Here is a 19992-nt window from a genome sequence, read left to right on the forward strand (position 1 = left end):
ACAATTTACTTTTATGCAATGATTTATAACTACACAAAATATATGTGCCTCATTTTATACCAGAAGGTCAAAAGTTTTCTCTCTTTTCTTAAACTCTTTGCCCGTCAAATGAGTTCACGGAGTGAGTATGAAGTTTTACAATAAATCCCAATAGTTAAACCAAAAGAAACAGAAAAAAGTTTTAGGTGACAAAGTTTCACGTGACATTATTTGGTCAACTTTCAGTCCTCACCATTCTTAACAATGTACGAGAAACACAGCCGATCAAAACAAGAACCAAAAACAGAAACAAAAATCTGAGATCTAGTCATTAACACAGTTACACAGTTTAGTCCCTAAATCACTATCTAATTCCATGGTCAGTTGTTCAAACTCTGTAGAAAACATGCCCATGGTTCCAAGATTTCTCCATAGCCAAAACCGCCTCAAAGATCTTCTCTTACTCTTCTCCACACTCATCATTTTCTACTTAATCTTCCTTCTTCACCATCTCCACACCCCTAAAACCACCTTCATCCCTAACCCCGACTATACCCCCACCACCCCACCACCCTCCACTAATCTCTCTCTTTCACATCTCTTTTTCTCTATAGCCGCTGCTTCTTCTTCTTTCTCTCTCCGTCTTCCTTATATTAACCTTTGGTACAAACCCAATTCAACAAACGCTGTAATTTTCCTTGACACCCCAATTTCCAGTACTCCTTCTGTTTCTTCACCTCCAATTCTTGTTTCCTCTGATACTTCGAATTTTCCTTATTCTTTCCCTTCTGGTCGCCGTTCAGCAATTCGGATTGCTCGTATTGTTAAAGATACTTTTGACTTAGCTAAAAATGTAAACTTTTCGAACACCCGTTGGTTTATTTTTGGTGATGATGATACTGTTTTCTTCACGGAGAATTTGGTTAGTGTTTTGTCTAAGTATGATTATGAGAAGTGGTATTATGTTGGGTATAATTCGGAAAGCTATGAGCAGAATGAGAAGTATTCTTTTGATATGGCATTTGGGGGTGGTGGGTTTGCTCTTAGTGCTCCATTGGCTAAGGTTTTAGCTGGAGTTTTAGATTCTTGTTTGATGAGGTATCCTCATTTGTATGGAAGTGATTCTAGGGTTTTTTCTTGCTTAGCTGAGCTTGGAGTACATTTGACCCATGAACCTGGATTCCATCAGGTTAATTCTTTATAACTTTTATTACTCAATTTTGTTTCTGGGGTTTATTTTTCATTAGCTACTGCTTCGTTTCATTTGTCCTTGAGCCCATGGGTCTTCAGAAACAATCGCTCTACCTTCACAGGATAGGGTTTAAGGTGTGCATACACACTACCCTCCCCAGACCCCACTTGTGTAATTATACTGGGTATGTTGTTGTTGTTGGTGGTGGTTTATATTTCATTAATAAAACTTGAGGTACAAAGTTTAAAATAGACCAAGATGGAATTTTGGAGCTGGCTTTAATGAGATGGACTTATGGGATGATCTTAAGATTCATTTATTAGATGTATGTATTCCTAATTTGGTAAAAGCATGAGGGAATTTATAAAGCGTGTTAGTGCGATGTTAAATAGTTAAATGATTTGTGAATAAATCCTTTTTGTCAAGTTGATGTATGTGTTATCATAGTATCACAAGGAAATATTTGATATTTTGATATCTTTTGGTTGATTTGATTGGCAGCCCATTGAAATTATGTACACTCAGTTTAGCATGTTTTCAAATAAATTTTTTCTCTTATTTTCCTTCAATAAAGTTGTACTTCTGCATTTGCAATGATAGTTGAAGTAAGGCTTGCTCCCATAGAAATAGCGTTTTAGGTTCTCTGTTATATGTATATGTTTTTCGTGTGCAGCCATTTTGCAAGCTTATGAGTCTAGCCTTGTGCAGCCTCAAAGTTTGTTTCTTGGCTTATGGAAGTTAAGCAGATGGCCTTTTGATGGTGCACATCAAACTATGGACACTCTGTTTAGCATGTTTTTCAAAGTGTTAAATTTGTTCTCTTTTCTTTTTCTTCAATTAAATTTGAATTCAAACTTTAGGGCTTAACAACCCCTTTAGCAAAGAAATTGTGCACCGCCCTGACCAAGTTGGCAAATTTAATAGCAATGGCAGTTCAAGTGAGGCTTGATTTGATACAAATACGGAATTTATGTTGTTTAAATTTTTGTGTTTTTGGTATGCTCCCTTTTTGTGAGCTTATGACTAAACCTAACCGCAAAATATGTTTCTTTCCTTATGGAAGTTATATGGACCAGCCTTTTTGAGGGTGCACATGAGAGTATATAAGCCACCTACAATGTTCCTGATTTTAGTTTTTGTATTTTAAGTTGAAGTTGCTTTCATTAATAGGTTGATGTTCGAGGAGATCTATTTGGTATCCTTTCTGCACATCCATTATCACCTCTGTTATCACTTCATCACTTGGACGCTGTGGAGCCACTTTTCCCTGGCATGACCAGGATTGCAGCCACGGAGCATCTTTTCCAAGCTGTCCATGCTGATCCTGCTAGGATTTTGCAACAAACAGTGTGCTACGACAAGTCCAACTTACTGACAGTTTCAGTTGCATGGGGTTACGCAGTTCAGGTGTTTGAAGGGAATGAACTTCTTCCAGATCTCCTCTCACGACAGCCAACATTTAGACCATGGAAAAGGGGTAAAAATGTTGCTGCAAAATATATGTTTAACTCTAGAGTCTTCCCCAGTGATCCATGCAAAAGACCTGCGGTCTTCTTCTTGCAAAATGTTCTTTCTAGTAGAGATGGCATATGGACTGAATATATAAGACATGATCTTGGGAACTGCGTAAGAAGTAATCTGTCAAAAAAATTGGTAAAGATAAGAGTCTTCTCGCAGAAGCTAGCTTTTGATGCTGAACAGGTTCTCTGCTTGCATGTAGACCCTGAAATTTGTTTCTATTGTTTTGTTGTTGTTGCTGTTCCTTCCTTTGTGGTGTATAATTACTTTGCGCTTCCTCTGCTGAACTTGTAAGTTTCCTGAATCAGTTGAAGCCACTTCGTCGACCATGCTGTGACATTTCATCACCTATCAATGAGACGATGATAATTGGTATTAGACAATGTGGGCATGGCGAGTTGATCTCAATGCAGACTTAGAAAGATCCTCGAAATTGCTCTAGACGAATGACCTGTCAATCCATGGCTGGACGGACGAGCAGGGATCATGCAGTCTCTTGACAGGAACTCTCTCGTCCGATTTCTCATTTTATAAGGTACAATTTCTGTTTACAAAGACATCATCTGCCTTGTCTTTTCCACCCGTTATTGCGTTCATTTGATTAACTGAAGACTATTTCTCCCAATGTTATTCTGATTTCTGATCTCTAATTTCTGAATCATATAAGGTCCTATGTCTCTAGTTATGACAATATTTTTGCCTTTTCTGATGACTTGTTAGTTGTTGTTGTGTCTATTTCTGTCATTTGTTTATGACTGAATCATTTCCTTTCTTTCAATTTAAGGTGTAACAGCTTGGTGAATCTGTTTATAAACCAAAATGGCTTTGCCTATCACTGTGATGTTTGGTCCTAGAATGTTCTGCTTCTTGCCTTAACAATCTTCATGATGTCAGCATCATCATTTTGTGCAACAATTTGAGATTATAGCTTTATGGAACCTTTGAACTAACTGTACCTCCCCTATCCCTGCACGTGTCCTAAGTGAGATCAGTTGTGTTCGCGAGTAGTTCAAATATTATTCCAACCCCTACAAATAAATTTGGTAGAAGGAAATATGAGGAAGGAAAAATATTGTAATACCTATATAAGTAAAATGGTCACGGCATACTTAATGGTGAAACATACTGTCATAACTGCATGTGACTTTTAAATCCATACCGCATTAACATGTATATAACATAAAGGTAATTATGCAAAATAATAATAAGTAATTAATTAATTTGCTGATATTCAAAGATGATCATTCCCCTTGGACTAAGAAACTCAAGGCAGTTTCTCGACCTTTTACTTATGAAGTACAACGACAACTATTCCTTAATTTCAAAACCTGTTGTGATCGGCTATTTTGGCTATGTGAATCTTCTACATCCATTACGCTCCATTTGGACATATTTCACTAAATACTACTTCTTAGCCATGTCCACTTACCCCGAGAAACACTAATTTTTTGAGTGTATGCCAATCTCACACTTACTCCTGAATAACCTATAGCTGACACATCCCTAGTCAGTGTAACATGGATGAAGAATAGTGGGAACTGGTGTGTAAATGATTTTGTTGGCATTCTGTTTGTGAAATCAGAATCATATTGTTGTAATGTCACTGATAAAAATAAAAAAAATCTCTGGGTAAGCTGTAATGTCAGAAAACATATATGCGCACTAAAAAAAGGGAGATTTGAAATTAAAATGCGTAGAACAACTGATTTAATTTTCAATTATTCATGTATTTTGCTGGCTAGCAGTGTTTTGTCGGCACTTCGCTGTCTTATCTGTTAAAGCTCATCTTTTTTTAATTAGTATTTTGCTAATTGAATGCTTTATAACTTTTTTCATATGGTTTGAAATTCTGTTAATTAAATAGTTGGTAGAGAGTGTCACTAAAATGTCAATAGAGATTTTGTAGTTTGCATTGAAATGTAAAGTAAAGGGTCCTTACTAGTGATATTTACAATTGTTTGAATCAGATTGCTAAATTGATACGCTGGAAATTAGCTGGGGGGCATATCAGAGAAGTCCTGAATCGTGTATGCATTGTTAAAGGAAAACTGCAGAACTACGCGTTCCTAAATTTCTTGTCCTTCTGGCTCTTCCTTTTCGGCATTTGTCCAAGTATTGAATGGATTAATTTGCAGCAGTTTGATCTTATCACAGCCAAGATTTTAAGTTTCTTGCAACAAGTTTTTCATTTCCTTTGAGACTGAAAGGATTGTAGAGTTAAGCTTGTTCTCTTACTCATGGTTTGGAATAGTGAACATCATTTCCTTCTCCTTGTCATTGCAGATTTTTGCGATTGTTACTCTACCTCTTCTAATATCAAGGCACCCTAGTATGAGGGGGTAATGTGTCTTGCATCTCTTCTGGAATGAGTACTAATCACTCCTCAGACACCTTGGTCGCCTGTCAATTCCAGCAGATTGAAGTTGTTCTATTCTTATAGGAACTATGATTTGATTTTAGGCATTTGTAACTGGGGAAAGATGAGTTGTATAAATAATAACTTCAGCTGGAGCTTGTATCATGTATCATTTAATGTTCAATAAGAAATTACTGTGGATATCAAGTTTTATTGAATCCTTAACTGTAGGTCTAATTCTTACAATCAGTAAATGTGATATCTAAAAGAAGCAGACTTAATTGTGAATCACACGTTGAATAAGCTGATCAAGCTGATTGTCTTTCACTTTACTTGGTCCGAAAATTGAGGCAAATTTGTTTTTAAATGTTATTATTAGTAATACTATGTGGGGTTGGTAAACTTCTGCTTCCAAAGAGAGAAGGTCTCCAAATTCGGCAACCGAACCCTTAATATCACAATCCTTAAGTAACACACGTCACATATTCATTTCATACATTGACTTTTATTAATTGCTTTTCTCTTTAATGTGCAAAAACGCCTTCTTTTTTCTTCATTTTCAGTCAATTTTCACATCACATTGTTGACTCAGTTCCACCAAATGGACACCTCTGATTGGAGTTCCTCAAAAGATAGATAAAGAAATATGGCGTTACATATTCAAAGTAACCTAACTTTCCCAAAAGTAACCTAATATATTCATCAGTGTCTTAATTCCAAGTACTCTTTTGTTGTAATTAATAAACACATGTGAAGATGTAACCGATTTTCCAGGGCAATAAGATTGTCAAATTTCTCCTGCTTTTCTTGGGCTAAGGACTCCGGGTCTAAAGGGGTGATAGCTTCTATCAATTACAGTAAATTCCTTTAAACCCCTTGTTCCATTGTCTTTCATTCCATCCTCAGAAATGCAGTTTTTTCAGGTTCCCAACAAGACACAACATTCCACCAACCCTTTCAAAAATCTCATAATAATATCCTGTTTTGGTTGCATGATTTATCTTGTTTGTACCATCTTTCTTGCTCCTAACAACAACAAGCATTTCCATACCTCAGTTTCATTACAGGATGATGAATTATCATCTCAAACTAATCTTGATCATATTGTTTTTGGAATTGCATCCAATGAGCAATCTTGCTCCAAAAGAAAGGAATATGTTAAGCTCTGGTGGGAACCCCATATAATGAGGGGATGTGTGTTTCTTGAAAAGATGCCACCTTTTTCATCAAATCGAACATATAATGAGTCTCTGCCTCCCATTTGCATTTCTGAGGATACTTCTCGGTTTAGATATACGCATAGAGGTGGGACACCTTCAGCAATTCGCGTGGCACGTGTGGTCTCAGAGACGGTGGCACTTAATCATTCTAATGTAAGATGGTTTGTGTTTGGAGATGATGACACTATTTTCTTCCCTGAAAATTTGGTGAAGACACTTTCTAAATATGATCATGGACTTTGGTACTATATTGGAACAAATTCAGAAAGCTTTATGCAGAACAAGTTTTTCTCTTATGATATGGCTTTTGGTGGAGCTGGTTTTGCTATAAGTTATCCTTTGGCAAAAGCTTTAGCCAAAGTCTTTGATTCATGCATTGCAAGATATCCCCACTTATATGGAAGTGATGGTAGAGTTCATGCCTGTTTAGCAGAGCTTGGTGTTAGCTTAACACGTGAGCCCGGTTTTCATCAGGTGCCATTTTCACTTACCTCTGAATTTCTTATAAACTACTTTTAGGCTATTGAGAATTTTGCATTTCTGACTTTTTTGTTCTGTTTGTGTGAAATTGAAATGCTAGATGGATTTTCATGGAAATGTGTTTGGAATGTTGGCTGCACATCCCATTAGGCCATTGGTATCTATGCATCATATGGAGGCAATTGATCCTATATTTCCGAATATGACAACAGTAAAGGCTGTGGAGCATTTGTACAAGGCAGCAAGCTTCGATCCACATCGGATTTTACAGCAAACAGTATGCTATGATCATTGGTTTTCTTGGACAGTTTCAGTGTCTTGGGGATATGCTGTTCAAGTGTTTGATAGGAATGTGCTTTTGTCAGATGTTCAGTGCGTGCAAGAGAGCTATGCTCCCTGGAAAAGGAGTCATTTAGGTGGATTATATGACTTCGATACGAGGAAATATGAATTTGATCTGTGCAGAAGGCAGCTTGTTTATTTCTTGGACAAAGTGTCTTCTGGAAGCAATGGAACTGAGACTACTTACAAAAAGAAGACATCTGAGGAATGCAAATTTGACATGACTTCGCCTAGAAGACTAGAAGAAATCAGAGTGTTATCGAGCAAGTTAGTCCTCGACAAACAACAGGTGCCTTTCTTGAGCTTATTAGTACTGTTCTTTCTGTAAATTCTGTGCATTCTAAAATTTCCTTATTGTCTAATTTTTGAAACTTTTGGTCTAATGTCATATGCAGTTGCTAGCTCCAAGAAGGCATTGCTGTGATGTATTACATTCTACATCGGGTAACGTCATGGAAATAGGGATAAGAGAATGCAAGGAAGATGAACTAATTTACATGCACCATTAGTTGCAATACATTATCGAGACAAATCAGCATTACTACCACCATTTGATGGTTCTCCCAATTGCCTGTCCAATCGCGCAATCACGAAATTTTGAATTTTAAGAAGCCAATCCTGTTGTCTTTTTTGGTGACTCATTGCTCCTGAGAAGAAAGATCTTGAGCATAAGGAAGTCTAATACGAAGCCTAACAAGATGCTAGCAGTTTTTGAGTTTTTTCAAGGCAGACTCGTTTGCTTTCTGAGCATTGGAGTTCAATAATCGAAGAGAATTTTGAGCCAGACATAATTTGGGGGAAGCTTTTTTTCTTTCGGAATTCGGAAATCAGTTTTGTACGTGTTTACTTGGATTAGATGTATACGTCAGGAAATTAGGCACATAAACAAATTAGCAACATACATAGAATCTTTGTGACTTGCGAGTTGACCAGAAAAATAGAAAGTCTCAATTTTGACTGAAACTAGTTCAAGATTTCTTGATGTATTATATGATTTCTTGACCTTTTCTCATGCATACCATACGCCTATTTAGCCGTAAATGAAGCAACAAGCTGAGACTTATTTTGTACTTGTTTCAACTATGACCCTTGTCCCTTTGCTAGCTTTCTGCAGTTTTGCACGTATAGATTTCTGCATTAATTAAACGCTTATAATCATTCATAATTTTTATGCACTGACATTGCATGTGTTTCTTTTACATCATGGGGTGAAATCAACCTATACAACAATATGTAATTCTGATATGCAAAATAGCCTAATTGAAACTCGTAGTTGAACCTTTTGATGATATCCCGGTCCTCCTACTTGATCAAAACAAATTCTTTAACGCGTTAGACCGAGCTTGTGTGTCGTTGATACGATTGAGGTGAAAAAAATGTGTGTATTTCACGTGTATAACGTGATTCAACCAAAAAAAAAAAAACAGGATGAGTTTCTTGCTTAAGTAGTAAAATGCTGATCAAGGTTTGGTGGAGGTCATAATACCCTTTCTATCTGTTTGTGGGGAAGAACGATATGCTATTGAGGATGTCTTAGAGTTGATAGGGGGATTAAAAATACTTTGAACTTTATTTAGACCTTTCTATTTACACAAAATAGATGAACCTCTGCTCTATTATGAAATATCTAAAATAGTAAATTCCACTTAATCCATACACACGTTTTAGGTCTAAAAACAAGCAGGTACCCTCTTCACTTTTTTAATGAATAAGATTTTCCCGTTACTCCAAAATGAATTACTCCTCTATTTATCGCTCGAATTTTCAAAATATAAAATTTACTTTTAATTAGTATGGCTTATAATAAATAACTCCATTATTTATTTATAACAGGCGAAATTATTTCTCCCTTCAACCTTAATTAGGCGAAAATTACTTCCACCCTTTAATCCTTTATTAATCCAATCGTTAACAAAAATGGAATCACTTTGACAGAGCAGTATGGGTCGGCGGTCGGCAGGGAACAAAAGGCGAAGATTTGGCGGCGGCGGCGAAAAGCCTGTTCTCCAACTCCAAAACCCTAATCCCAATCCCAAACCCACTGAAGAAGAAGTAACTCCTCCGAGTAAAAAGCCGAAGATAATCGACAGCAGTGAGCAACAATTGCCACTCCTTGAATCGGAGCCTTCGTCATTAACTGATGCAATTAGTGATAATGATGTGAATAATGGGCCGAGGTTTAAGGATTTAGGAGGAATGGATGCTGTATTAGAGGAATTAAAAATGGAGGTAATTGTTCCATTGTACCATCCACAATTAACTAAGCATCTAGGAGTTAAACCAATGTCAGGAATACTCTTTCATGGCCCACCTGGTTGTGGAAAAACAAAGCTGGCCCATGCAATTGCAAACGAGACTGGTGTTCCATTTTACAAAATTTCTGCTACTGAATTGGTCTCTGGAATTTCAGGTGCATCAGAAGAAAACATAAGGGAAATGTTCTCGAAAGCATACAGGACAGCACCTTCTATTGTGTTTATTGATGAAATTGATTCAATTGCTTCTAAACGAGAGAATTTACAGAGAGAAATGGAACGGCGCATTGTAACGCAGCTGATGACATGCATGGATGAATCGCATAGGCTTGTAAAACCTGATGATGAAAAAGATGGTGATGGATTTAATGGCGGTAATGCTGGTTATGTGCTGGTAATTGGAGCCACGAATAGACCTGATGCTATTGACCCGGCACTAAGGAGGCCTGGACGATTTGACCGTGAAATCGCATTAGGTATGCCAGATGAAAATGGGAGGGCACAGATTCTGTCTGTGGAGGGCGCGTTTGATCTAATGAAGATAGCTAGGTCGACCCCAGGATTTGTTGGAGCAGACTTGGCTGCTCTAACTAACAAGGCGGGTAATTTGGCGATGAGGAGGATAATAGACTTGAGGAAGGTTGAGCTAACAAGTGAAGTGTTGGTAGATGGGAAAGAGGCTGAAGAATGGTGGAAAAAGCCGTGGTCACCTGAAGAGATGGCAAAACTCAGCATTACTATGGCTGATTTTGAGGAAGCAGTTAAATTGGTTCAACCCTCTTCTAGAAGAGAAGGTTTTTCCGCCATACCAAATGTTAAGTGGGAAGATGTTGGAGGACTTGATTTGTTGAGGCATGAATTTGTTCGTTCCGTTGTTAATCCTATAAAGCGTCCTGAAGATTATACGGGTTATGGAGTGCATTTCGACACAGGATTTTTGCTTTATGGTCCACCAGGATGTGGTAAAACGTTAATCGCCAAGGCTGTTGCTAATGAAGCTGGAGCAAACTTTATACACATTAAGGGTCCTGAAATTCTGAACAAGTATGTTGGTGAAAATGAGTTAGCTATTCGGACATTGTTTACTCGTGCAAGAACGTGCGCCCCCTGTATACTGTTCTTTGATGAAGTGGATGCATTGACAACTAAGCGTGGTAAAGAAGGAGGTTGGGTTGTCGAAAGGCTTTTGAATCAGCTACTAATAGAACTAGATGGTGCAGATGAGAGAAAGGGTGTTTATGTTATTGGTGCTACAAATAGGCCTGAAGTTATGGACCCTGCTATTCATCGACCTGGAAGATTAGGGAAAAAACTATATGTCCCTCTACCTAGTCCAGAGGAGCGTGGACTAATTTTAAAAGCGCTTTCCAAGAGAAAACCTATAGATGCTAGTGTCGATTTGATGAAAATTGGAAGAGATGATGGTTGTAATAATTTAAGTGGAGCTGATCTATCAGCTTTGATGAATGAAGCTGCAATGCTTGCACTTGAAGATAAACTGAAAGCATCAGATACAAGTGATGAAAAGTTGTGGACTATCAAAGAGTCACATTTCAATCGGGCTATGGAGAAAATTTCTCCATCTGTCTCCGATAAGCAAATAGAATATTACCAGCTTTTATCAGAAACCTTATGAGTGGCATGAAGCTAAAGCACAAAACTAAGGGTGTTTATTTATATCTCCAGCTCCAATATGTATTCTTGTTGGAGTTATAACACTTTTCTCGATCTTGTATCATAAGTAGGTTTTGATTTGGTAGTAAATGTTGCAAAGTATTTTGTGAGAAATAAGTTATACTAGTAGCACTGACAATATATATGTGAATCAGGGCAATGCCAAAGATTCATGTTCAGCTCTTTTTCTTTTCTTCTTTTTTAAAATTACTTTTTTTTCTTGGGAAAGTGAACGGCTAGGTTGGAAGAAATAATATACTGTAAATGTTTAACAGATAGGGTCAAGCATCCAAATACAGAAACTCAAGAATGCAGCATACTTGTGTGTGAAACTAACATTTTTGTTGTCTTTAACTAAGAGTGGATAATAAATAAAGAATAGTGGAAAGAATTAGACATTCCATGTGGAGACGTTTTTAATCTTTGTCAAGTTGTTAAAAGGGTTGCAAAGGGGAAAAGTGGCCTGTAATTATTTTCGTACATGTATTTGAACAAATGAGACAATGTATTGGAAGTTTTACTCATGTAATAATTTTTAATCCTTGGAATAGTTCTGTCTACAAAAAGTACAATCAAACTATATTTCATATTTTAGTAAAAGACATATCTGATTTGGTCTTCGACAAGTTGCAGCTGCAAATTTATACAGTAAGTTGCACTATGCAAATAATGCAACCATTTGAACATGTAAAGTAGTTCCAAATTTATATTACCCACTAATATTATTTGTTAGTATCATTTGTAACTTGTAACCATAGATTTTGATCGTGATTCTTAATCAAGAAAAGTAATACACTAGCGGATTCAGAATTTAGACATCGTGGTCTTGAGTAGAGTAAGTAAATTTTGAAATAATGTATATCTAAATCTATCTAAGAATTCAACCCTGAAATATTGGTTCTGTCAAATTAGTGAACGTATGGTTGGCATTGCGAATTGGTACGACCAAATTTATTTGGAAAAAGTTGGCAAGTAAAAGTAAGAAAATATTCATTCAAATGGGAGAGACCAAAGTTATGTGCTCTCTAATTGTTCTCCTCATGAAATGAATTAGAATTTGCTCTGTCTAATTATAATTATCTTAAGAATTGATTAGCTAGGTAACCATTGTGATTTGACTTGTATGTTCAACATCAAGCTATCTCTCACGTTTTAGAGAGAGATTCTATATGAAATTAAGACTTTGAGCATCTCCATTATCTAGTGGCAATTATAAATAGCAAGAAACTAGTAAGAAGGTGCATACAGTTACATGACAGGCTCCAAAATTATTCTCTTTTTAATTTTTTAATCATTCATTTCGAAATAAGATTGTGATAGTGGGGGCTTGTAAGTAGTAATGATTAGATAATCTCCTCTAGGATTAGGAATAAGTCTTCTCTTTAGGCATGGCTTCCATGTTTCCTAGTTTCTTCGTCAACAAATATGAACTATAGAAAACGACCATATAAAACTCAATATTTAAAACAATTGATTTCCTTAATTTTTATTAATAATTCTTAATTTTCACGAAATTTTCTGAATGAATCATTGTCAAGATTTTACATAATGCTCCACCATTTAGCTTGTTCTTGTGTTATTTGCACTAAAAAAGAAGTCAACTACCTCAGAGTAGGATTCAAGCAAAACCAAAAAGAAAAATGTAAAACTGAGAAATGGCATTTTTTTCAGGAACAAGCTGTCAGTGGCTCTTGAGATTAAAATAAAGATCTTCTCCTTATTCAACGGGCTTTGTCCTCACTCTAATTAGAGTTGCATTAAATAGCTAAATCTTGCAAGAGCCAAGATACTACTCTTAAGATATCCAAATTAGCTAATTTGGCAGCAGTTTTATGCCCAAATTAGCTAGTTTTCTGCTGATTGAAATGGCAATGCTAAGACTTTTGAGTAGTTTGGCTGTCATAGCTATGGTGCTTGGTTCAGCCATGGCTACAGATTACACAGTGGGAAGTCCTAATGGTGGATGGGACCAAACTAGTGATCTTCAGTCATGGGCTGCATCTCAAAAGTTCTTCGTCGGAGATAAAATAAGTAAGATATCTCAATATTTACATAATGTTTCCTAGTAAACAATCTTTTTTGCACTTCGTAAATGGATTATAGTGATCCTCTCTTTCGTAAGATCACATTTGTAAAAAGAATAATGTATCTCATATTGTTAAGTTGGCATAAAAGAATGAGAAGCCTTTGCCAAGTCTTAAACTCTGAATCCTGCACTCAAACTGGCTGAAAATGTCAATTTTGAGCTTGATCAGGCAGATTTTTCCGATGATCTTGACTTACAAATTGTCAGTTTTTATCTTAGACGGCTAGTGGTTAATGTTGTGTTCACACTATCTTTCCGTTTTTCATAGCACCGGGCCTTATTTACTGGTTATTGTTATTGCATTTCATCTATTTTCTGGTTCTTATGATGCTGTTATTATTTCTATGGTTTCTGTTGATGGTACTAATATATTGTTTCTTCTCGTCTTTTCCGTCTTCTTGAGCCGAGGATCTATCGGAAACAGCCTCTCTACTCCATCGGGGTAGGGGTAAGGTCTGCATGCACACTACCCTCCCCAACCCCCACTTGTGGGGTTTTACTGGGTCGTCGTCGTCGTTGTTGTCGTCGTCTTTACAGACGGAGTCTTGCGCTTTTCTTGTTGTAGACACAATTAGATGTTAAATCTAATGTTGTGTTTTCTTGACAGCTTTTTCATATGCTCCAAGCCATACTGTGCTTGAAGTAACAAAGGCTCAATATGACTCCTGTGACAATACAAATCCTATTGCAATTTATAGTGGAGGCATGACAGTCATCACTCTAGCTTCTGTAGGCAAGAGATACTTTATATGTGGAACTGGTGGCCATTGTAGCTCAGGAATGAAACTCGAAGTCAACATTCTTGTCAAGGCTTCTCCACCCCCACCAGCCAAGCCAGCTACTCCACCAACAGCAACCCCTACAGCTCCACCACCATCAACCCCCGCAACTCCACCGCCGTCAACTCCTACAACTCCACCAGCATCAGCCCCTTCCACCACCCCAGTTGCTTCCCCTCCCTCTTCATCACCATCTCCCAAGTCTTCATCAGCACCCTCACCAAAACATGCACCTAAAATTTCCCCTGCATTGTCACCTTCCAAGTCCTTCCCTCCTCACAGCCCAGCAATGCCTCCTGCTGGCAGTCCAACATCCCCTACTGTTGAGGACGCTGGATTGCCCCCTTCGGGCGCTTCTGCACCTACACCATCTGCCCCATCATCAGCTGATAAAATCCGTGTCACTGCTGGTTCTACAGTGAGATTTGGCTTTGCTGTTATGCTGATGTTCTTTCTTTAAGCCTTCAAACAATATTTGAGGTGGTTGTCACTTTTTGTTATATTGTTGATTCAGTACCTACTTTTCCTCAGTCCTGGTTGTTTGTTCAACACATTCTATATTATGAATGTTGCAAATTATTGATGGAGATATAATGGACTTTAGCATTGAAATTTTATATCTAAAGCATTGCTATAGATTTCTTTTAGCTTTGGATACTTTCTTGATTTGGTATAATCAGTAGAGGCAATAAATATGGAGTCTTACACGAACTATGCTGATGTCTAACAAAGGTTTAAAGAAAATTCACTGTCAGATTTCCTCAATATATTGTTTGTAACAGTGCAAATAGTCTGAAAAATACGTGCTTCAGTGAGTTTAGAAGCCGTAGTTGTGAATTATCGGAAGGAACCACATGAATCGAACACAGATTGACCTCTTCCCCAATAAGCATAACAGAGCAAACAAGCAGAAGGGTATCGAGAAAACACAAATGGTAAATCCTAGAGTAAGGAACGGAATTCTGGTAGTGAGGACAGGAAGCAGAAGATACCAAAATGGCCAATCAAGCAAATCTTTTCAGTCTCAGTTGAAAAGAAAATATACTACGCAGAGCAAAAGCAAGCTTAGGTAAAACAGCTTATAATATACATATAACCAAGTTTAATTATTTCAGAAGGAATCCCATTTAGGAATTACAATACACAAACTGTTTTTCGGGTGAGTACCCGGCATGTACACAGTATAGCAAAACATCAAGACGGACTCATACATCAAAGACCAATAAATACAACCAGCAAATTGTCTCAGTTGTCTGTCACCTTTAACATGCATAGGAGCAACAAAAAGAATAAAGCTCCAGTAGCAAGTCACCTGGCAAGTCCAGCTTAAGCAACTGGAGGACGGAGCACATGATCTTGTGATGTGTCAACAACAGCAGGTTGCATGAATTGCCACATCGCAACACTAGGATAGCCAATGAAAGGCATCAGTTTGTTGCCAGCGACTTGTCCTTGTGCAGTAAATGCAGCTCCCATGGCAGAAGGATGGGAGAGAAAGCCTGGTTTAGAAGATAAGTTTTTAACCTGCTGCTCCAAATTCTCCTTTTCTTCCTTTAGACTTTGCTTTTCATCACGGAGCTCATTCTTCTCTGCCTGAACGGACAAAGTATTTTTCTTTTGTAAGTGCCTGAACAGAGAGCTAAAGAAAAGAATAGCGTCCGCTCACTAATGTTCCAGAATCAAGACAACTGAAAATTAGCATGGATATTCTAGTAGATATTCAGTACCACTAGAATTAAAACTACACCTTAAGTTCTTTAATCTTCTCTTGCAGTTCCTCGTTTGACTCCTTCAGCTTCTGCGTTTCAGCTCGCAGCTCAATCAGCATCTTTTGAGCATCACTCAGAATTGCAACTTTCTCAGTTTTAGGTGGTCTTCCTGGATCAAGGACAGAGCTCAATTCAAGGAACCTAGATGATGACAGATTTAGATGTGAGAATTCATAAGGCAGTGAATAATATATATCACGAGAGAAAAATCTAGAGGGAGAGATCATGCCTCTCATTAAGTCTGTCCCTCCGCAATTTCTCTCGACTTGCCTTAGATCTCGGGGAGTTGCAACATTCAATTCTCGACCTGTACATAAAGTTAAAACACATGGACATGCAAAGAAATAAATAACACCAATTCAAATGGAACTGGTCTTTGCATAGAAAATAATATCTAAAACAACTTGCTTTAACACATCAAAACTTCCCTGTTCTATTTCATTTTCTTGTTTCTTGGGGATGAGAGGGACGGTTATTGGCAACTCATTTTAATGGTGAACCTTTTAAAAGATTATTCACCTTGAAACTGGACAAGGATATCAAAGAAAGATGATTATGAAGAGCACAGCCATGACCTGTAGGCATCCTATCAGAAATCTTTTGTGCTACACAACTCCAAAATTAAGACAAATTTGTTCAGGTCAACCAACAGGTTATTAGAAGGCGTGTGGTCAGCCATGTATTTCAGTTAGCTTGATACAGCTTCATACAAGCTGGGAAAGTAGTTCACCAGCTTGAAACTTTGATATAGCTGCAACTTTGTGTCCTTTCAAGCTCTTCCTGTTGCTACTCCTAGTCTACTAATCTACTTTTAGTACCTTTTTCTTCTAAGTTTACCCAAATACCACACGCAAACTCTATGTATAAAAGTTGAACCAAATACTGATTTTCTTTACAACCGAGAAATCCCCGAGGGGCAGTGGCTCAGTCTACCCTTCTCCATTTAAATACCAGGCTTCGAACCTGTGACATGTGCCTAACCCACACATCATATGATGCGCTCTTATCACTAGACCAAAGCCCTGAGCCACCAAAGTACTGATTTCTTATGTGAGTTTTCCCTCTCTATCTTGTTATCTTTTGCCCACATGCAATTTTAAAAAAAAATCGTTAGTACACACATATCTTTGTGTTTACTCAAATGATGTTAAAGCCACTTTCTCTTAATCATCTGCATCCATCTTTAAAAAGCACCAACACGATGAGACAATTGAATAGGTATGATGTGAGAATCCTAAAATCTAGGATGAACAGCTCAGTGAAGCTATATTTTCATAACTAACTATTGAAAGGATGCAGATTAATATATAAAGCTCTGCCTAAAATTTTGGTTTCTGTAATAGCAATTAGATAGACCGGACGGTGAAGCTTGAAACATAGAGCTCCACATAACCAGTTCAAATTCGAGATGATATTCCTTCAAATGGAAATTAGAAATTATAATACTACAACCCATATACAGCCTTGAAACAGAAAAACACCAACTCACGCCACATCGGTACTCTTAAACTGAATGTAAAATTCATGCCTGAGTTCGGTGGTGGAGATTAGCAAGAGCAATGGTGGAGAACCTGGACGAAAGGTATATATGGCCAACCTTCAGTATAGATGTTGGTTATTACTTGACTATAGAAAGACTATTTTAAATATATTGAGATCACCAATAAAATTTTCTACTCTGAGCAACAAAAGTTTTTTTTTAATAAAACAAACAATGAAAAAGAAAATAAAGAAACTAGCCAGCTGTGTTTGTCTAACATATTATAGGATATCATTATGCTGATAAAGTTACTAATCTACAACCAAGAACCTCACAATGAAAATAGGCTTCTTGACTAATCAGCAAAGTCTCTCAGAGAAATGCAACCATAAAATTTAATAAGTGATTCGGAAGAAGAGCCTTTGTCATGTGTGACTTCTAGCATCACAAGCTCCTTTTTTATTTAGTTGGCTGCTATATTCCAATCACATCACATAAGAAACCGCAAAAATGCATGCATATAAATGGCATTGGGTCCTTCATTTAGAACATAGGATATAAACAGATCCAGATTTCTAAAAGAAGAAGAAAGTAATAATCAAGAGTCTACCCAAACCTCACAAACAGTGCTAAAAGAGAAAGGGATAATGTATTTACCGCTTTCGCGAGCTTGCCTCCTTACTGACTTCAGAATCATCAAATGTGTAATCTGTTTCTGCACTGAAAGAGATAAGTGACCATCAGAACACGGGGATGGTAAAAACAAAAGAACTGTTCCAGTAAAATACTCATCTCACCACTATGTCATCCTATTAAGACATCAGACAGGTATGTTACTGTGCCCATAAGATTAGAAATTCATCTTTCATAGTTGTAACAATATCCTTGGTGGAAATTGAAAAGCTGATGGTTTTGAGTCCTAATAAATATATTTACAGAACATAATTTAAGTCTTTCTATAACTTTAAGTAATGTAATCTAGAGAGGAAATCTATAACCTCAACAAAGTGATAGACAATTTCTTCGTCTTCGAAAGTGGAGTAACAACTTTTCAAGCTACAGACTGACCAAAGTGACAATTCCTTGTTGGAGTTACCTGCTACCAGAGGCAGGATCCAAAACTTTAAGCTCTATGATTTCATCCTTCAAGGTTCTTATTATTAAACGCATTGTATTTTAAAATTGTGGGTTAATATCTAATATTTGTTGCAACTTCAGCAGATCTTTACACATAAATTTATGTTCCTCGTTAGAAGTACTGGGTTACTCAATACTGCAACGCTAGACCCGCCTCTGCCTGCTACCCTATAATAAGACTATTTTGACACTAATTGTCAACTTAGCACAACCCTCCTCCTTTATCTCGATTACAAAAAGTTATTAGTAGTTTACAACGCTCACATGCTTGGAGTTATAAATTAGCATAGGCAGGAATGTGTAAATATCATCTACTCTCATTTAATTCTCCAGTACCCTAGTTCTCTTCTACTCGAGCTAGTGATACAGTAACAATTGGAGTACATAATATAGAGCAATAGAATAAAGAAATAAACTTTTCTTCTAAGTGCTTCAAGAAAAAAAAAGGAAAAGATGGAAGAGCAGACCCACATGAGATTAGAGGAGGCATAGATTGTTTGAGCAGGCCAGCTGAAGTCAATAGTGGCCGGAGACTGGAAATCAGCGACGGCGACGGAGGCGGCGGAAGTGATATCAGTGATCAACTCATAATCAAATAGCCAATTGGGATTCCCACTTGAATCAATCTCCATCGGGTAAACTTGTGTTCTTCAGTTCCTCAATTTGCTCTGAACACTAGTATTATTGAACTACAACTATAAGGAATAATTGAGTAGAGTAGTAATAGTAGCAGTAGTTGAAACGATAGCATCAGAAATATATAAAAACAGAAAGGTCGTTTTCTTTGGTTGCACAAATGGATGAGGACGGCGGAGAATTGACGGCAGCAACGAGAATGACAAAGTGAGCTTCGTCATCAAATGGATTTTCTAACTCCTCAAAAGTAAACGCTCTTTTGTATGGAAAACTAAAATTGGCATGATTTTTGCTGCTTCACTACATCAGTAGCTTTCATTCATCTGTCACATTCATCAATCATCATTTTGAAATTGCAACTTGACTGCAACAACTACTGGTAAGCTTCTATTTGGAGTTATCTCAGATGTCTTAGTTATAAACCTAAACTGTAACTACCTTTCATATATTTAATAACCGGCGCATAATAAATTTTGCTCATAATTAGCGAGAGATAAGTACTCTAACTTATAAAATGTTGGCTGAAAAGGTTCGACTTCCCCTTCGCCGAACTATGGACAGAAAAAATTAGCACCCATGACAACTGACCATATTTCATGTTTTTACGCTTAGATTCAGGATTTAAATTTTGATGGTTCAACTTTTAACATTTTTAGAATTTATTGTATTGTCAAAAGGCTTGTCTAGATTTTAGTAAATTATTATATATTAGTTTTTCCTCATATATTTTTTTGGAAGGAATAATAACCCAAATATTGGGGTCCATACAAATTATTTTATTATTTCAACTTCAACTTATAATATTATTTGCAAAAAATTATTATTCTTTGATCTTCAATTGTTATTTCAATCAAATATTATCTAAACGTCAATCTTTATTGTACATATATAAAATAAAATAAAAATTAGTCCTTAACATAGTAATAAATTTTGATTTATATTTCAACAATGTGTAAAATAGAATTTAAGTTCTATTTGTAGCACGAAAGGGCTTTGGTCCTAAATGCTTCCGAAATGTAAAACTGGGTTTTGATTCCTGAAAATTAACTTTTTCTATTTCATTTTATACGACAGTATTTGATTAAATAC

The 19992-nt window shown here is 36.8% G+C and overlaps 5 protein-coding genes across 12 annotated transcripts; 4 read left to right on the forward strand and 1 right to left on the reverse strand.

Annotated features, from left to right (window-relative positions):
* The first annotated feature begins 228 nt into the window (after window positions 1-228).
* On the forward strand, window positions 229-5270 carry LOC104105883 (uncharacterized). Of its 6 annotated transcripts, XM_009614306.4 has the most exons (5): window positions 229-1168; window positions 2342-2887; window positions 2998-3224; window positions 4657-4801; window positions 4973-5270. In XM_009614306.4, exons 1-3 carry the CDS (start codon window positions 356-358, stop codon window positions 3106-3108), a joined length of 1470 nt encoding a protein of 489 aa, XP_009612601.1. In that variant the 5' UTR covers window positions 229-355; the 3' UTR covers window positions 3109-3224; window positions 4657-4801; window positions 4973-5270. The 6 variants fall into 6 exon arrangements, with proteins under 6 accessions (XP_009612601.1, XP_009612599.1, XP_009612602.1 ...); XM_009614304.4 differs by having other exon boundaries at window positions 4657-5270; XM_009614307.4 differs by lacking the exon at window positions 4657-4801 and having other exon boundaries at window positions 230-1168.
* Window positions 5271-5546: 276 nt separating this feature from the next.
* LOC104105884 (uncharacterized) lies at window positions 5547-8103 on the forward strand. Its single transcript, XM_009614311.4, has 3 exons — window positions 5547-6739; window positions 6846-7376; window positions 7483-8103. Exons 1-3 carry the CDS (start codon window positions 5954-5956, stop codon window positions 7594-7596), a joined length of 1431 nt encoding a protein of 476 aa, XP_009612606.1. The 5' UTR covers window positions 5547-5953; the 3' UTR covers window positions 7597-8103.
* Window positions 8104-8902: 799 nt separating this feature from the next.
* On the forward strand, window positions 8903-11201 carry LOC104105885 (cell division control protein 48 homolog C-like). Its single transcript, XM_009614312.4, has one exon. The coding sequence runs from the start codon at window positions 9029-9031 to the stop codon at window positions 10976-10978; it is 1950 nt and encodes a 649-aa protein (XP_009612607.1). The 5' UTR covers window positions 8903-9028; the 3' UTR covers window positions 10979-11201.
* Window positions 11202-12638: 1437 nt separating this feature from the next.
* On the forward strand, window positions 12639-14498 carry LOC104105886 (uclacyanin 1-like). Its single transcript, XM_009614313.4, has 2 exons — window positions 12639-13047; window positions 13710-14498. The coding sequence occupies exons 1-2, from the start codon at window positions 12849-12851 to the stop codon at window positions 14339-14341; spliced, it is 831 nt and encodes a 276-aa protein (XP_009612608.1). The 5' UTR covers window positions 12639-12848; the 3' UTR covers window positions 14342-14498.
* Window positions 14499-14946: 448 nt separating this feature from the next.
* On the reverse strand, window positions 14947-19322 carry LOC104105887 (transcription factor ILR3-like). 3 transcript variants are annotated; one of them, XM_070181363.1, is made up of 6 exons: window positions 18739-19322; window positions 17788-17850; window positions 17179-17247; window positions 15880-15957; window positions 15629-15791; window positions 14947-15474 (listed from the first exon to the last, which is right to left on the reverse strand). In XM_070181363.1, the coding sequence occupies exons 1-6, from the start codon at window positions 18897-18899 to the stop codon at window positions 15208-15210; spliced, it is 801 nt and encodes a 266-aa protein (XP_070037464.1). In that variant the 5' UTR covers window positions 18900-19322; the 3' UTR covers window positions 14947-15207. The 3 variants fall into 3 exon arrangements, with proteins under 3 accessions (XP_070037464.1, XP_070037465.1, XP_009612610.1); XM_070181364.1 differs by having other exon boundaries at window positions 17179-17221; window positions 18739-19319; XM_009614315.4 differs by lacking the exon at window positions 17179-17247 and having other exon boundaries at window positions 18739-19309.
* Window positions 19323-19992: the final 670 nt, after the last annotated feature.

The sequence above is a fragment of the Nicotiana tomentosiformis genome, chromosome 7 (assembly GCF_000390325.3).
Source record: "Nicotiana tomentosiformis chromosome 7, ASM39032v3, whole genome shotgun sequence".
Classification (NCBI taxonomy): Eukaryota; Viridiplantae; Streptophyta; class Magnoliopsida; order Solanales; family Solanaceae; genus Nicotiana; species Nicotiana tomentosiformis.